Below are 17,629 nucleotides of genomic sequence, written 5' to 3' on the forward strand. Positions count from 1 at the left end.
ATCTTTTTATAAGGTTGGCCTTTATCTGCTGGTGAAGTAGATAATTGGAATGAAATGTCATGAAAAGGTAAATTTATTCTGTGGGTTTTTGGGTTTTTTTCTTAGTATTGGCTTATTAAATATGTGTTGCTTTGTGATACTCATCTCTTAGGAGTGTGTGTGTGGGGGGGGGATTTAATAGGTGAAATAAGGCAGATATCCATAGACATGATTCATATTGGGTGGCCCTCCCTCCAGATGTACAAGGGAAAGTCTTGGTTTGACCAGTTGTCCTGGAAAGCTGTCCTGTTAGCTCTTTTTTTCCTCACTCAAAAGTGGCATATTTGGTTCTTAATTATATGGTCACTTCAATTATGCCCCTAAATCAGGTGCCTTTGACTTATTTATTTAACAAATTATTGTCACTTAGCTTGTATTTTCTAGGATCCCTCTGGTATTTATGGAACCCTCTTATATTTTCAGTGCATATCTTAGATATTTTTGTGACTGGCTACCCTTTCTTTGTAATTTGTATTTGATCATGTTTCTTATGTTAATTTTGTTTTATGGTTCTCTGGTGACTTAATTTCTGTTCATTTTTACAATTTATAAAGTATTGATGGGTTTTCCCTATTTTTTTAGTGCCCCAAATTATTGTCAGATACTGAAATAAAAAAAAGGGAGGGGGAATGAGATTTGAGAGAACATCACAGGCCAGGTTGTGCTAGGCTTCAGAGACTGTCTGATGTGATAAGAAGCATAGCTAGCACCCATGGTAGGGAGCCTGCTCTGCTGAGTCCAGAGACCGTACTTCCATTCTTGGTTCTGTTGCTGATGAGGTTTATTAATCTTGACAGCTTGTATCTCTGTGCTTCAGCTGACTCCTCTGTAAAATGGGGAAAGGGTGTTGGATTGGGTTCTAGTCTGGCTTCAAGATTTTATGACTGATCTTTTTGATAGCTTGTTTGAAATTCTCAGTATAGCCCTTTGAATTGAACTGAATTGAGCGCTTTACAGAGGATTAAGAAGCAAGTGCCATTCATCTGATCACTCAAAATTCCAAAAAGTATTTTTTATCACTTCTTTCCCAAAAAACTTTAGTTTGAAAAGAATTGAGGCACCTATAAACAGTTGTCTCAAAGTTTCAGTTTAAAGTGTATGCTTTTCTTTTAATAGGCCTGGTATGAATGTTACCTTGGGGGACAAAACATTTTGTTTTGAGTTAAAATATGGATTCTTGCAAGAACATTTTATGTGCTGAGCCAATACTAACGTGGGCTATTTTGAGACTATAGAGGAGAGAAAACTGTTTGTAATGTGTAGGAAGATGATCATATAAGCAAATGCTATCTGCCCCATTTTTTCTTCTTTGTATAGAAACAACCAAAGCCTTAAACTGGGTGGAGCTGGGCTTCCCTGTGTTTGCTGAGCAGAGGAGCTAAGGCCTGAGCCTGGTGGCCAGGAAGGAAGGGCATTCTCCATGACAGGATGCACCCGCTTCCCAGGCCTGCCCGGGAGCTCTGGGGGCTGTGGGATGTCTGCTTGCCCTGCCCCTCGTTGTTAAGCTCCGTACCTGTGGGCAGGTAGAGGACCAATCAAGGTCTCCAGGGCAGCTGCCCTAATGCCCCGAGCACAGCTTTGGAGCCGGTCATGCTGTCCACCTCTCAACACCTTCCTGAGTGTCTGAGGTGCCTGGGGTGAGAACTGGGCCTTTCTCACCTGAAGTTTCTTTTCATAAAGTGATAATTGTGATGAAGTTCATCTTGGTTCCAAGTGACAGAAACCAGCCCTTATTTTATAACCTTAGAAAAGAGAGATTCATTAGAAAGATACCAGAGGGAGAGCTGGACAACTAGACCTTCAGATTGGGGCAGGAATAGGCAGCTCTGGGGACCTTGTCAGCAGGGTTGTAGGGCTAGGACCTGGCTCTTTTCTCTTGTAGTTCACATCTGTGCCATCAGTGGGCCTTGTCTGAGCTACCTTCAGAGTCTCCTAAGACTCTCACTGTCCTGAATTCTTAGCTACTGAGGTATCTTCATAATTTGTGCTTGTTCCCCCTCAGTCTGTTCTCAGCAGAGCAGCCAAAGTGATCCTGAAAATCCTCATGTCAAAATAGGCCACTTCTTACCTAAAACCCTCCATGGTCTTCTAATTTCCTTCCAGGAAAAAGCCTAACTGGTTGCTTATCTCATCTCCTGTCCTCCTTCCCTTTTTTCCTCTCCCTGGGCAAAACTGGGCTCACCGGTTTTGTCAGGCATTCATTGTGCCTCAGGGCCTTTGCACTTGCTGTCTTTGCCTGCATCCTCTTCATAGTCTGTATCATCATCCACTATACTGTATGTTTTATTTGCTTTGTGGCTTTCCCCGGTCTGTAATAAAAACTCTAAAAGGGCAGGAAACTTTGTCTGCTTTGTCCGTTTGGTTTCTCCAGCACATGGTAGGCACTCAGAATACTTGAGGAATGATGAGTGTTTTTCATTGTGTCTTAGTTGAGCCAGCAGTGGTAAGGGAGACAAGCTAAGTAAAATAAGAATGACCCCTGGGAACTGAGTCCCAGTGAGGGAGGAGAGTCATGTGAAGGCTGTCCTGGTTGATGTTGTTGTGAGGACTGAATCAGTGGTGTATGATGGTCTCATAAGTGTGGAGAAATTCTCATTATTCTCCCTCTGTGAAAATCACACCTGTTAGCATTCAGAAATTCAACCATTCACAAGATAGCTTGTGTGGAAGATTAGAAATTATGGCTGTGTGATATATGAAACCTCATTTTCAAACTCATATTTTACTAAGTCGTGGAATACGTAATTTTCTCTTCAAAAAGAATAGTGATAAAATTCTGCAGATTATACTTGAGTTGTTGTTTTTTTTTAACTTTATTTTGTTTTTTTTATGTGTGCCGCAGTCTCTGGCTGGGCACAAATCACGAGTCTCCACACAGCTTGTAGATTCAAACAGCAATTCTTTATTCCCGAACTCACACCGGCTGTCTACAAACACGTTCTGGGGAAATCCACGTTCTCTGCCCAAATCCACTACTCCTGGGCTTCTGTCTCCCAAATATACTGTCTGACCCTAAGAACTCAAGAGGAACTCAGCAGCAGGATACGCCCTATTCTAAAGGGGGAACACCCTAATCTCCTATTATGCTAAACCAGGGACACCCTAAACACGGATCCGCCCTGGTCCTTGAGCAAGGTCACCTTTCATGCAATGTCCTGCAAAATGTCCTATTTCCATGAGTCCTTCCACTAAAGAAACATGGGGGTACGCTGGCAAGGAAATTGTCATACCTACTTGGCTGATGGCTCCCAGCATATGTGGTGCTTAGGATCAAACCCAGTGCCTCACACATGCTAAGCAAGTGCTCAACTACTGAGCTACAACCCCAGTCCTATATATGAGTTTTTATAAGGGCCCTTTGGTACCAAAGTAGACCCAAACCTCAGCACCCAGACCATGTTTATAAAGAGGTGAGTGTATAAAGGGGGAAGACACTGAAGTTTTTATTTCTTGTTTTCTCCTCCTCCTCCTCTTCCTCCTCTTCTTCTTATTCTTTTTTTTTTTGTTGTTGTTACTGGAGATTGAACCCAGGGGCACTCCACCACTGCACTTCATCCCCATCCTTTTATTTTATTTTATTTCTATTTTGAGACAGAGTCTCGTTAAGTTGCTGAAGCTAGCCTCAACTGTGGCTCTCTTGTCTCAGCCTCGTGAGTTATTGGGAAAACAGGTGTTACTCACCATGCAGCTCTTTTCTTCCTAGGAAGTTTCTTGCCTGGAAACAGTCTGTGCTGCTGAGTACATTATCTTTCGATTTTAATGAATATCTACCACTTTACTCTCTTGTTGCCATATGTTTTGATTTCCACGGGTACATGTACATTATATGTTATGAAGTGAGTTCAGGTTTGATTTTTGTGTTTCTATCTGGTCACTTCTGGATAAAGCATATTTTCTGCAGTTTTGTCAAGATGAAGAACGAGGCTAGTTGGTATCCATGAGCCAGTGTTCATGTTTTGTTCCTGAACTCTACTTGAAGCTGAAATGTGAGTCTGGAGCAGATGCTCTTGGGTTAGGTTCTTGTGACCTTGGACAGTCTGTTCTGTCCTCAGGATGGGATCATCCCAGTATCTGAACCATAGGTCTGTTGGGAGAATTAAATGATATAGTTTGGGTATAAAAGGGAATCTGTTTCACATGCACAAGCCCTGGATTCAATCCCTAGCACCACACACACACACACACACACACACACACACAAAGAGGGGATGGGGACCTGTTATTTATTTATATAAATTAATGATTGTGAAAGTCTTTTGACATTACGTATCTTATAAGTTTCATTCTGACTTTAAGCACCTAAAATATGTCAATTCTAGCAGAATTTAGAAAAATAGAATTTGTAGTTCTGTATATACCTTACTCCAAACACTCAAATAATTTTAAAGATTATAAAATATTTATTGTAGAGACTTATTTTAAAACTTTTAGGCCTCACTTTAAAGTTGAAAAGCAAGTTTAGACAGACTTTTTAATATAATACTTGATATAGAAATTAGCAAATTATAGTCTTCATTTTGATAGTGATTTCTAGGTCCTGCTTGCAGTTTTTGAACAGTGCAGACTCTGAGCCCTTTCTCTCCTGGAACCCACCTCATTTGGTGTGACTTAACCCCCCAGGTTGCTCTGCTGTAACAGTGGGGATCTGTCTTGTTCCATTAGGCGCCTTATCATGGCTCCTGTCACTGGTGCCTGAGTAGAGATTCCACAAGGCCTAGGGACATCCGTGTAAGTATTTTCTCTTTGTAAATGGCATAGAGAATCTCCAGGCATTGGCCCTTTGTTTTCCACATTTCACTTTTGCTTAGTTTTCTAAAGATGAGAAACATTTTGAGAACAGTAGCTTGAAGCTCTATGAGCAAATTCAAAGTAGCATCATCACTTTTAAAAGCTTACTACCATCTGAAAGAGAAAGTGGATAGAGACATTTATAAAAAGACAAGGGGCTGCTGGATTTACTTTTCTCTTAGAAATTGTATTCTGATTTTGGTGTATCTGTACACATGATTATATAAAAGTGCTCTTTGAGGATATTATTTTGCTAATTTGTTTTAAGCCCCATTTTCTTGCTGACAAAAGGATTATTAGTGAATTTGTGGCATTTGCATCATGAAAAAATGGGATTTGTACAACTGTCAATGTTTACTACTAGAGAAGTAAACATTGACAGTTGTACAGAAGGAAATAATGCAATGTTTTATTTAAAGTTGTCTTCAGTGAGGAAAAAATACTGATTATATAGTTGAATAACTGGCATAGCTAGATACGTAATTTATATGTCATAAATTTAACCCCTTTTCAAAGTGTACAATTTGGTGTTTTTTGTATATTCACAGAGTTGTATAACCATTACCACTATCTAATTGTAAAGTATTATTATCACCCCAGAAAGAAATCCTGTCCCATAGGCTTTCACTCCCTCTCTCTCATCCCCTCCAGCTCTTGATAACCACTAAGCTTCCTGTTCTGCACAGTATTTTTGTGCCTGACTTCTTCCATTTGGTATAATGTTTCCAAGGTTCATCTGTGTTGCAACTTTCATTTTCTTACTTTTTTAAAAAAAATTTTAGTTGTAAATGGACACAATACCTTTATTTTTATTTACTCATTTTTATGTGGTGCTGAGGATTGAACCCAATGCCTCACATGTGCCAGGCAAGTGTTCTACCACTAAGCCACAATCCCAGCCCCATTTCCTTTTTTTTTTTCTTTTTAAAATATCTTTATTTTGTTTGTTTATTTTTATGTGGTGCTGAGGATCGAACCCAGGGTCTCACGCATTCAAGGTGAGCACTCTACCGCTGAGCTATAACCCCAGCCCTCCTTTCATTTTATGGGCAAGTAATATTCCATTGTTACGGATATACCACATTTTGTTCAGCCATTCAGCAGTTTGGATTGAATGGCTATTACGAATAATGTTACTGTAAAAATTTGTGTACAAGATTTTGTGTGAACATGTTTTTAACTCTTGGGTATATAAGCAGGAGTGGATATTTACATATATTTAAAAAATACATATAGGGCTGGGCTTGGTTGTGCACATTTGTAGTTTCAGCTAGTTGGGTGAGGATTACTGAGTCAAAGAGTTTGAAACAGAATGGGCAACATAGCAAAGCCCCATCTCAAATCTCCTTCCTCCTCAGAACAGAATTATATTTTACAAAGCAGTGGAAGAAAGAGGAATTCTTATTCTGAGAATTGTTGATGTACCTGATATAAATTTTTGGAAAAATCAAGAAGATTTGATTAGAGTATTAATGTAGTTTTAGATAATTTTGTAGTTGATTAATTAGAAAAAATGCCATGATTCTTTGTTCTGGTCCCCTTGTAATGATTATATTTAAAAAGTTCTCACCTTGTATTTGATATTTTTACATGTAAACACTAGGTAAAACTTGATTAGTACAGAAGTTATTAAATAATGGGGGAGTATATTTGGAAGGCATTTGTTGAAACTTTTTTCCTTTTCTTATAGTGCTGGGGATTGAACACAGACATACCAGGCATGTGCTTTGAACTATACCCCCAACCTTTTATTAAATTAACTTCTTCTTTTTGTGGTTCTGGTGATTGAACTCAGGGCCTTGCCTGTTGCTAAATAAGTGCTCTACCACTGAGCTACATCCCAGCTCTTATTATTTTAAGACAGGACTTGGGTAAGTTGCCCAGGCTGGCCTCAAACTTTGATCTTCTGCCTCAACATCCCCAGTAACTGGGATTATAAGCATGTACCAGAACATCTGGCTCTTATTTTATTTTGAAGCAGTTTAGAGTAGTAGTTCAGAGCCTAAGCTTCGGAGTCATATAGACTGGGTTATATCCTGGCTCTGGTATGTATTGCTCAGTGGCTGACCTTGGACAAGTTATTTAGACTTTCCAAGCCTGTTTCCCTGATCTATAAAATGAACAGTAATACCTTATCTCACAAAGTTGGTATGGAAATTGAGAATATGTAAGGTACATATACCTCAGTGCCCAAAAGTGAGCACCAAAAAATAGTGATGGGAATGGACTTTTTAAAAATCCAGTGACTTTTCATTAGTGTTTTGTTTTTGTGAAAGTTTTATCAGGTTTCGTGAGAACTTCGTGTTTTTTTTTTTCAAACGTGTTGGACCATGACCCCCACTAAGAAACACGTTTGGCAAGGTGACTCTGTACTTACACTCCTCCCCCCAGCTACATACAGAAAAATGGGATAGAAAGTACAGTTTTCCAACTACTGCCTCTTCCCACAGCTTTCCCTATTATATATGTATATGTGTGTGTGTGTGTGTGTGTGTGTGTGTGTGTGTGTGTATATATATATTATATATATATATATATATATATTAGTTGGACACAATACCTTTATTTTATTTATTTTATTTTTATGTGGTGCTAAGGCTCGAACCCAGTGCCTCGCATATGTGAGGCAAGCGCTCTACCCTTGAGCCACAACCCCAGCCCCCTATTACTAATGTTGAATTAGTGTGAGATAGTTATTATAGTTGATGGACCAATATTGATACATTTTTGTTGACTGAAGTCTATAGCTCATACCATGGTTCACTTTTGGTGTTGTAGAATTCTGTGGATTTTGACAGATGTGTGAGGAGATGTAGTTGCCATTGTAGTGTCATACAGAATAGTATCACTGCCCTAACAGTCTCTTAAGGTCTACCTGTGCTGCTGTCCCTCTCTCCTAACCCTGGAAGCCAATGATCCTTTTACTGCCTCCATAGTTTTGCTTTTCTAGAGTCTTATAGTTGGAATCCTACAGTACTTTTTCAACTTGGTTCCTTTCAACTTAGCAATATATATTTAAGGGTCCTTGTGTCTTTTGTGGTTTGACAGTTCATTTCTTTTTTTACTGCTGAATATTATCCTGTTGTCTGCATGTCCCAGTTTGTTATGCACCTACTGGAAGATATCTTGGCTGCTTCCGTGTTTTGGCAGTTATGAATGAAGCTGTTATAAACATTAGTGTGCAGAATGTTTTAAAAAATTTTTTTAGTTGTTGACAGACATCTATCTATCCATCTATCTATCTATCTATCTATCTATCTATCTATGATGCTGAGAATCGAACCCAGTATGTCATCATGCTAGGCAAGCGCTCTACCACTGAGCTACAGCCAGCCCAACCCTAGTGTGCAGGTTTTTGTGTAGACATAAGTTTTCAGCTTCTTTGGGCAAACACTAGGGAGCACTATTGCTGGATCACATGGTAAAAGTCCTTTTTGTTTTGCAAGAAACCATCAAACTGTCTTCCAAAGTGGCCATGGCAGTTTATATCCATGCCCATGTGTCCTTTTGCTCCGCGCTACTCTCACCTTTGGCGTGGCAGTGTTGAGGACTTTGGCCCTTCTAATAGTGAGCATGGTGTCTCTTTGTTCTGATAGTAGTTCCTGGTGGCCTGTGATATTGGGCATCTTTACATATGCATATTTGCTGTGTGTCATCTTTGGTTATATGTCTGTTTGGATCATTCCCATTTCAAAAATTGGCTTAGAGTGTTTCTGAGTTTTAAGAGTTTTTTTTTCTTGTTTATTTATGATACAAGTCCTTTACTAAATGTATATTTTCCAAATATTTTCTCTCAGCAAACTGATGCTGATCCACGATTGATTTTGCAGTCCACTGGTGGGTCATTGCTGCAATTGGAAGTTCAGTGCTTGTTTTGCTTCTGTAACATTTGTAGGGATGCCAGTAAAGCAAGTGTCACCGCAAGCAGAGATTTCCAGTACTGCGGAGTCTTGGTGTCAGAATAGAGGCTGCTCTTTTTTATTTGTTTATTTATTCATACATGCATGCATACATACATACATATATACATACCAAGGATTGAACCCAGGGTCACTTAACCACTGAGCCACATCCCCAGTAACTGGGATTATAAGCATGTACCAGAACATCTGGGTCTTATTTTATTTTGAAGCAGTTTAGAGTGGTAGTTCAGAGCCTAAGCTTTGGAGTCATATAGACTGGGTTATATCCTGGCTCTGGTATGTATTGCTCAGTGACTGACCTTGGACAAGTTATTTAGACTTTCCAAGCCTGTTTCCCTGATCTATAAAATGAACAGTAATACCTTATCTCACAAAGTTGGTATGGAAATTGAGAATATGTAAGGTACATATACCTCAGTGCCCAAAAGTGAGCACCAAAAAATAGTGATGGGAATGGACTTTTTAAAAATCCAGTGACTTTTCATTAGTGTTTTGTTTTTGTGAAAGTTTTATTAGGTTTCGTGAGAACTTCGTGTTTTTTTTTTCAAACGTGTTGGACCATGACCCCCACTAAGAAACATGTTTGGCAAGGTGACTCTGTACTCCTCCCCCCAGCTACATACAGAAAAATGGGATAGAAAGTACAGTTTTCCAACTACTGCCTCCTCCCACAGCTTATTTTTTATTTTGAGGCAGGGTCTTGCCAAGTTTCTTAGGGCCTTGCTAAGTTTCTGAGGCTGGCCTTGCATGTGTACTACTCCTGCTTCCTCTCATGAGCCACAGGGATTACAGGTGTGTGCCACTGTGCCTGGACTCAAAATACGTATTTTTAGATACTGGTAGAATTATGTGAATAAGATAAAGGGAAACCGAGATGTCTTTCTATTCTCAGCAACAGTGCCAGTTCAAATTGGCGAGAGGAAATTTTAATATGATGGAATGAATTTATGTTAAATGTTAAATTACTAAAGTAAATAGTGACTTGAACTAAACTGATATGGTTATTGGGGGTCTAATTTAATGGCCATTTAACTTAGACTAGATACTTCTGAAATATTTAAGTACACATGTCCTCTTAAGAGGGTTAAATATGTACCTCTGCAGTCTTATGCTTCTCATTTAAAAAAAAATTTTTTTTCAGGGCTAAGGTTGTGGCTCAGAGGTAGAGCGCTTGCCTAGCATGCATGAGGCACTGGGTTCAATCCTCAGCACCACATTAAAAATAAAATAAATATACTGTGTCCACCTATAACTAAAAAATAAATTTAGGGGCTGGGATTGTGGCTCAGCGGTGGAGTGCTCACCTCCCACATGCGGGACCTTGGGCTTGATCCTCAGCGCCACATAAGAATAAATAAGTGAAATAAAGGTATTACGTCCAACTATAATTAAAGGGTAAATATTTTAAAAATAAATAAAAAGATACATTTAAAAAATAGGTACTATTTAAAAAATTTTTTTCATCACTTTCCTAAGGTCAGTTCTGCTTTTTTTCCATAAAAGAATTCCATGATTGGAATTTGTATTTAATTTGGTCCTACCTCTGAGAGAGAGGGGGCGGGTTAGGGGTGTGTGTATGTGTTTAGGGGCACATGGTTTGGATCAGGCTTGGGGAGGAGTGAGGGGCAGGATGAGATAGATAGCAATGGGGATGGAATAATTAAGATTTATAAGGGTATATGGTTAGGATATACAGTAAGGGTTAGGATTATGGATTAGGGTAAAGGATTATGGTGAGGTTATGTGTGAGGGGTTACCGTATGAAGTATGAGATATAGTGTGAAGGTTAGGGTTTAGGGTCTTCAGAGTTTGTAGCAGGTGGGAATCACACCCCACCCCGTTACCCTGCAGTGCCACCTTGTGGAAAGAGGAAAGGCTTTGGGAAGGAATATCTAGGTATGAGTGAAATCTGCTGAATATCATGTCCTTGATTTGTTCAAGGCACCTGACTTTCACACTGACAGTTTTTTTTTTTCAGGATTTTTCTCTCTCTCTGATGTGGACTAAGTAATCAAAGGGGTAAAATATTGACTAGTTTTTTGTGTGTATGAAAAGGCAGACAAGCCTCTATGTTTCATAATTCAAAAAACATAATATGAAAAGGTAATTTGTATATAATTAGGGGAGTTGATTGAGTGCACACTATGTGCTTGGCATTAATGATACAGTGGTGGATTAACTAGAATTTCTGATCTTGGGGAGATTATGCTCTAGTGGCAGGAGACAGGGGTAAGCAGATGAGTATATGGTGGTGAGTATGGAGGCTAAAAGGACTGAAAGGTGGAACACTGCCATTTTAGATGGATTGTTAGGGAACACTTCCTTGACCAGGTGTTGAAGGAAGAGGTAATTCAGCCATGTGAGCAGCTATCCAACAGAACAGCGGGTGCACAGGCCCTGAAGTGGGCATTGGCTTGCTCTGTTGGAGGAAGTGCGAAAAGGTTAGGGGCTAGAAATGAAGAGTGGCAACTGGAGGTGTCCAAGAAGTGTGAATGTATGTGTTGCAGGTCATGCGGGCCTTGTAGACAGCACTTAGGACTTGGGAATTTTCTCAGACAAGAGCAAACCACAGGAAGGTTTTCAAGGAAGTGATGTATCTAAAGGGCAAGCATCAAAACAGAAACTCTTGCACTCATCCTGTCTGAGAGGTGGTAGAGGCTTGAGCTAGGGTGGCAGCAGTGGGTACATGTGGCAGATTCTGGTTATGTTTTGAAGTTAGGATTGACAACAGGCTCCTGTCCTTCATTTCTGAGAATCTCTGTGTGTCCAGTATTCTACTCAGGTGCCAAGTTAGAGAACAGAAGGCCTGTCCTCTGTAGGCTTAGGATCTAGTTCTGAGTTTTTCAAGCTTTTTTTTCAATTAAAAAAAAAAAAAAACGGGGATAGGGGGGCAATACACAGGACGAGACACACTTAGGTGATTTCAGCATGAGGTAATGAGTCATAACTCACTCTTGGGAGTCTCAAAACACTGAGTAGAGGATGTAGTCAAGAAAAGTGCTGGGTATGTAATGTAATAGTGCTGTACCACAGAGGAGGCTCCTTCCCAGGCTGGGTCAGGTGGGTGGACAGTGGTGGTCGTGAGCACCATGTGATGTGGGCAGAGGAATGGTTTCCAAAAAGAGTAAAGAGCACCCCGTCAGCATGCTGTGTTCCTTACAACGTGGTCGCTCAGCTCTGCTTTCCTGCTGTAGCTAACCAAATCTCTATTTATAACATATTAATCTTTTAGGAAGGATAACATATTAACTTCTTTTTTCCTTTAATTGTTTTCCTCAGTTCCCTAATCCTATTGTGTTTCTTCTCTGTTCTGTTCATATTATTATAGAAAAAGTTACATTTACCTGTTAAATTGTGACATGCCATCAATTGTGAAATACATTGTGATTTCAAAGATGTTTAAATATGAACAAAGGATGCTTCTAGAATTTACACAGTACAACATTTGTATTGAAGATTCTTTAGTTCATTAAGGTAGAGAGCCCCAGCACACAGAAAGAAAACGTATTTAAGGAGGATGGATGATGCAGGTTTATTGAGTAGACTGGATACATCATCATGTTCTGCTAGTGTATACGAATTTCTCAGGCATGGTGGGCTTCTGACTTTTGTGTCATTCATGAAATTAGCTAGATTTTAGTGTGCGTATCATGTGTCAGGTACTGACTAAGCAACAGGAAACTAAAGATGAGACAGCAAATTGCCAGGAAGGCGTGGTCTCGAAAGGGAAGGGAGACATGGTAATGCTCACTGAAGTCATATAAGAATGATTGGGAAGAGTTACAGATCACAGAGTAAGGAGCTTGTGGCTTCCCTGGAGAGAAGAGGAGGTACATGAAGTTTTGCAGTTGGTTGCTGTGAGCTGAGTTTTGAAGAGTGAATAGGAGTTTACAGCAAAAGGAAATGGGTAGAGGGACCATGACCAGCGAAACCTGACTCACTCCTTTGGAGCTAAGAGTGAAGTTCCATGTTGAGAGGAGTAAGACCTGGAAGGCTAGGACTCTGCAGTTTGTCCTATCCTCTGGGTTTTCTCAGGGTGGATATCTTGAGCCCCATGGGATTCTCTGAGGGGAAATTAGAGATTCATACAAATATCACATTAGACTCAAGAAGAAAAAAAACCTGTTTCCTGTTTATATACCATATCCTGTTTATATACCAAATGTTTGGGGAACAGAAGACTTGAGTGTTTTAAGCAAGTGAATAACATTGCTGATTTTTACATTTAGAAAATGACCCTTTGATGCAGCCACATTAATGTTTATAGCAGCTCGGTTCACAGTAGCTAAGCTATGCAAGCAACCTAGGCACACTTCAACAGATGAATGAAGAAAATGTGGCACATATACACAATGGAATATTACTCAGCCAAAAGAAGAACAAAATTATTGCATTTGCTGGAAAAATGGATGGAACTGGAGACTAACGTGCTAAGTGAAATAAGCCAATCTCCAAAAACCAAAGGCCAAAATGTTCTCTCTGATATGTGGATGTGGACTCACAATAGGCATGGAGCATCTGGGAACAAGGAGTGAAGGTTCACTGAATTGGACCGGGGAATGAAGGGAAGGGAGTGGGGAGGGGAATAGAATAGATAGTAGAATGAATTGGACATAACCTTCCTATGTCCATATACGAATATACGACCATTGTAACACCACAACATGTACAACCACAAAAATGGGTAGTTATACTCCATGGATGTATGATACGTCAAAAAACATTATACTGTCATGTATAACTAAAATGAACAATTAATAAAAACCAAAGTAAAAAAAATGACCCGATGGTGATGGAGGATGGGCTGGGGTCCCAGAAACCGGTGTCAAGGAAACCAGCTTAGAACTGTTACATAAAATCCCACCATTGATACACACATGTTTAATCTCAAAATGCTCCAAAGTTTTGGAGCATTTCTAAGAAAAAAAATTTAACAATGAACTGAAATTACATTTAGTTGACATATTTTAAGGGAGGAGAGTTTTGGGACACCTGATCTTTGGTCAAAGAATAAATACAAATACTCTGCAATACTTTCTGGTTTTCTTTTAAAGAAAATTTTGGTTTAAATTGAACATCTGGGATATTGTTTTTTAAAAAGTCCCTTCCAATATGATATCTTGAGGTCTTAGATCAAAGTAGTAGAATTTTGAGATTTTTATAAAATTGACCTGGCACTTTTTATTTTTTAAAATGCATTGTAATGTATTTGAAATGTTTGAAACCATTTATTTTTGAAACCAAAACCATTTATTTTTCCTTTACTGTATTAATTTATATCTTTGAAAAGCTTTTTTAATGGATTGGATTTTTAGTCTTTTTATCAATTTTTAGGAGCTCTTTATTTATTGAGATTAGCCACTTATTTGTAATATGAGCCACTTATTTACAATATTTTCTTCCCTAGTTTATCTCTTTATCAGACTCTTATATTTAATATATTTGAATATATCAATTTTATCTGTAGTATTAGACTTTAAGTTATAGTTAAAAGGGTTTCTTTTCCCCCCTATATTAGGGATTGAACCCAGGGGCACTCACTCTACCACTGAACCAGCTCTTTCTAAAAAAGTGTTTATTTTGAGGCAGTCTCTGAGTTGCTGAGCCTGGCATTAAACTTGAGATCCTTCTGCCTCAGCTTAAGTGGCTCAGATTACAGGCATGCATCACTGCACCTGGCTAGGAAGAGTGTCTATACTCTGAAGTTACAAAAAGGGATTTACCTCGGTTTCATTATGGAATTTTTATGATTTTGTGATTATATCTAAGTTCTTGAGTAAGCAGGAACTTATGGTAGTGTATGAAGTATAGTATGAATTCATTTTTTTCCCATGTGGATATTTTAGTTGTTCAAACATCATTCATTGTATCATCTTTTCCTCTTGATTTTGAGGCACCTCCTTCGTCTTTTGTCATTTTTTTCCGTATGGAATTGTGTCTGTGGGACATCAGTTTGTCCCATTGATCTATTTGTGTGCTACTGTGATGTGGCTTTGAGGCTGTATAACACCTGGCAATACTAGTTCTTTGCTAATGTTATTCTTTTTTGGCATTTTCCTGATTTATCTTACTTTCTTAAATTTTTTACATGAACTTTAAAGTCAATTTATCTATTTCCAGAAAGTAATCCTGCAGGCATTTGGTAACAAGTAAGCTAAATTGGAGTTTTGATCTCTTTTCTTACAGATGATATTAACCGTGTTCTTGAGCAACAATGAACAGATTTTAACAGAAGTTCCTGTAACACCAGAAACAACCTGTCGAGATGTGGTAGAATTTTGCAAGGAGCCTGGAGAAGGCAGTTGTCATTTAGCTGAAGTGTGGAGGGGAAATGGTATGTATTATATTTTATAAGAATGAGAATGTTGTCACTTGGTTGTATGAGGTGATAAGGAGTTGAGTAATTAATATAAAAACAGTTATATTACATGAGGGTAGGGTTTTATAAAATGGTATTTGTTAAAAAACAAGATGTGATTTGACTCTTACCATAACCATTTAAGATAAACAGGGAGGGTAGATCTAGCTTTTTGTAAGATGTCTTTTCCTTTCCCCATCAACCAAATGAGAAGACCCTGGTCCTCTTGAGCCTTCATTGTCATAACACATGTCAGGTTGGTCAGTGACTCTTCTTTTCTCTTCTGGAGGCACTAGCTTTGTGTTCCCTCACTTGAGGAACTTTGTAAATGGTATGTCTTCCATTAATATTACTAAATTGAGAAAGGTAAAATCCTGATTCATGTTGAAAGAAATTTTCAACAAGCAGGGCAGAGAAGATCCATGTAGGTAATATGATTAGCAAGTACCAGAAATTCTGCAAAATAGTTTGCACTGTAAAGAAGGGGTTGAATTTGGATAGGATAGTCTATCCCAGATAGTGGAAGTAACGCAAATGAAGAAAAGGGGAACAGAATATGGTGTGCTGCCAAGACAGCTAAGACCAGGAAGGTTGGCAGCAGGCAGAGGCTGGAGCAGCTCGTTATACCAGACCTTCAGCACTGCAGAGTGGTGTGGCTTTTTCTCAGCAGAAGGAATTCGTATGGCTTTTAATTAAGGAATGACATTCTAAAAATAATGTTGGTCAATAAATAATGAGCCTGAAAAAAGTAGCATGCACATGGGTCTGTGTTAGACAGCGAGAGAATGATCAACTGGAACATGCTGAGTGTGAGGTGATGAGAGATGTATAAAATGAAAGTGTCTAAAGGACACTTAGAGATAATCAAGTCTTAGCATTTTTTTCAACAGCTTTTTTGAGATGTAATTCACCTACCATACAGTTCACCCATTTAAAGCATACAGTTCAGAGGTTTTATTATATTTATAGAGTTTGCAACCATCATCACAGTTATTTCTAGATTATTATCCTTGCCACCAAAAGAAAAAAAGAAACTCCTTACCCTTTAGCAGTGACTGACTCCCTTTCCTTTTGACCCCTTCATCTGTCAGTAAACACTAACGTACTTTCTGTAGATTTGCCTATTCTAGACCTTTCATACAAAAAGAATCATATAATACAATTCTTTTTAGATTGGCTATTTACTCAGCTTAGTGTTTTTGAGGTTCATTCATGTTGAAGCACATATCAGTAATTCATTTCTTCTTGTGGCTGAATGTTCCACTGTATGGATATATTACATTTTCCTTATCGATCAGATGGGGAGTTACTTATTCAGTTGATAGACATTGGAGTTATTTCCTTTTTAGGGGCGTGTTCTATGAACGATGCTCTGAACTTTTTTTTTTTTTTTTTTTGGTACTGGGAATTGAATATTCAGGGGCATTCAACCACTTACCCACATCCTCAGCCCAATTTTGTATTTTATTTAGAGAGAGGGTCTCACTGAGTTACTTGGCTTAGAACTCACTATCCTAATGTCTCAGCCTCTGGGATTACAGACATGCGCCACCATGCCTGGCTGCTCTGTGACAAAATGCAAGTTTTTGTGTGGATATTTTATCACATCTCTTAGGTACATACCTAGGCCTAAGTCACCTTGCTAGGGCTTACGATAATTCAGTGTTTAACCTTTTCAGGGACTGACAAACTGTTTTCCGAAGCAACTGTACTATTTTATTCCAGCATCAGTGTATGAGGATTCTAATTTTTCCACATTTTTGTCAACACTTCATATTGTCTGTTAGATTTCAGCCATCTGACTGGATAAGAAGTGGTATCATGGGTTGAGATTGTGGCTCAGCGGTAGAGTGCTCACCTCGCATGGGTGGGACCCGGGTTCGATCCTCAGCACCACATAAAAATAAAGGCATTGTGTTGTGTCCATCTATATCTAAAAAATAAATAAATATTTAAAAAAAAATAAAATTTAAAAAAAAAGAAGTGGTATCCTTGTGGTTTTGGTTTGCATTTCCTTAATGATGAATGATGTTGAACATCTTTCATGTTGTATTAGTCATTCCACATCTTCTCTGGATAAATGTCCATTCATACCTTTTGCATGCGTGTGTGCGTGCTTGCTAGGATGTGTGTGTGTGTGTGTGTGTGTGTGTGTGTGTAGATAGACACAATGCCTTTATTATTTTTATGTGGTGCTGAGTATCGAACCCAGTGCCTTATACATGTGAGGCAAGTGCTCTATCACTGAGTCACAGCCCCAGCCCAACCTTTTAATTTTTTATTATTTTGAGACAGGATCTCACTAAGCTGGCCCCTTATTTGCTGTTCTCTGGCCTCAGTATTCCAGGTAGCTGCGCATCACACCTGGAAACTTTTGTCTCTTTTTAAGTTGGGGTATTTATCCTTTTTTCTTTTCTTTTTTCTTATTTATTTACATACATACTTACTTTTTGTGGTATTGGGTATTGAACCCAGGGATGCTCTATCACTGTGTTATATCCCCAACCCTTTTTAGTTTTAA

General features: G+C 38.8%; 1 protein-coding gene across 2 annotated transcripts in view; it reads left to right on the forward strand.

Annotated features, from left to right (window-relative positions):
• The window catches only part of Ppp1r13b (protein phosphatase 1 regulatory subunit 13B), an 82,278-nt gene that overhangs the window by 13,760 nt on the left and 50,889 nt on the right, over positions 1-17,629 (forward strand). Inside the window, exons 1-2 of one of the 2 annotated variants that reach the window (XM_076849550.2) lie at positions 52-67; positions 14,937-15,084. In XM_076849550.2, coding sequence (XP_076705665.1) covers positions 14,937-15,084 — 148 coding nt within the window. In that variant the 5' untranslated portion in view covers positions 52-67. Of the gene's footprint in view, positions 1-51; positions 68-14,936; positions 15,085-17,629 lie in introns of those variants that run through there. The other variant, XM_076849549.2, reaches the window with a different exon arrangement.

Source organism: Callospermophilus lateralis, chromosome 3, assembly GCF_048772815.1.
Source record: "Callospermophilus lateralis isolate mCalLat2 chromosome 3, mCalLat2.hap1, whole genome shotgun sequence".
Classification (NCBI taxonomy): Eukaryota; Metazoa; Chordata; class Mammalia; order Rodentia; family Sciuridae; genus Callospermophilus; species Callospermophilus lateralis.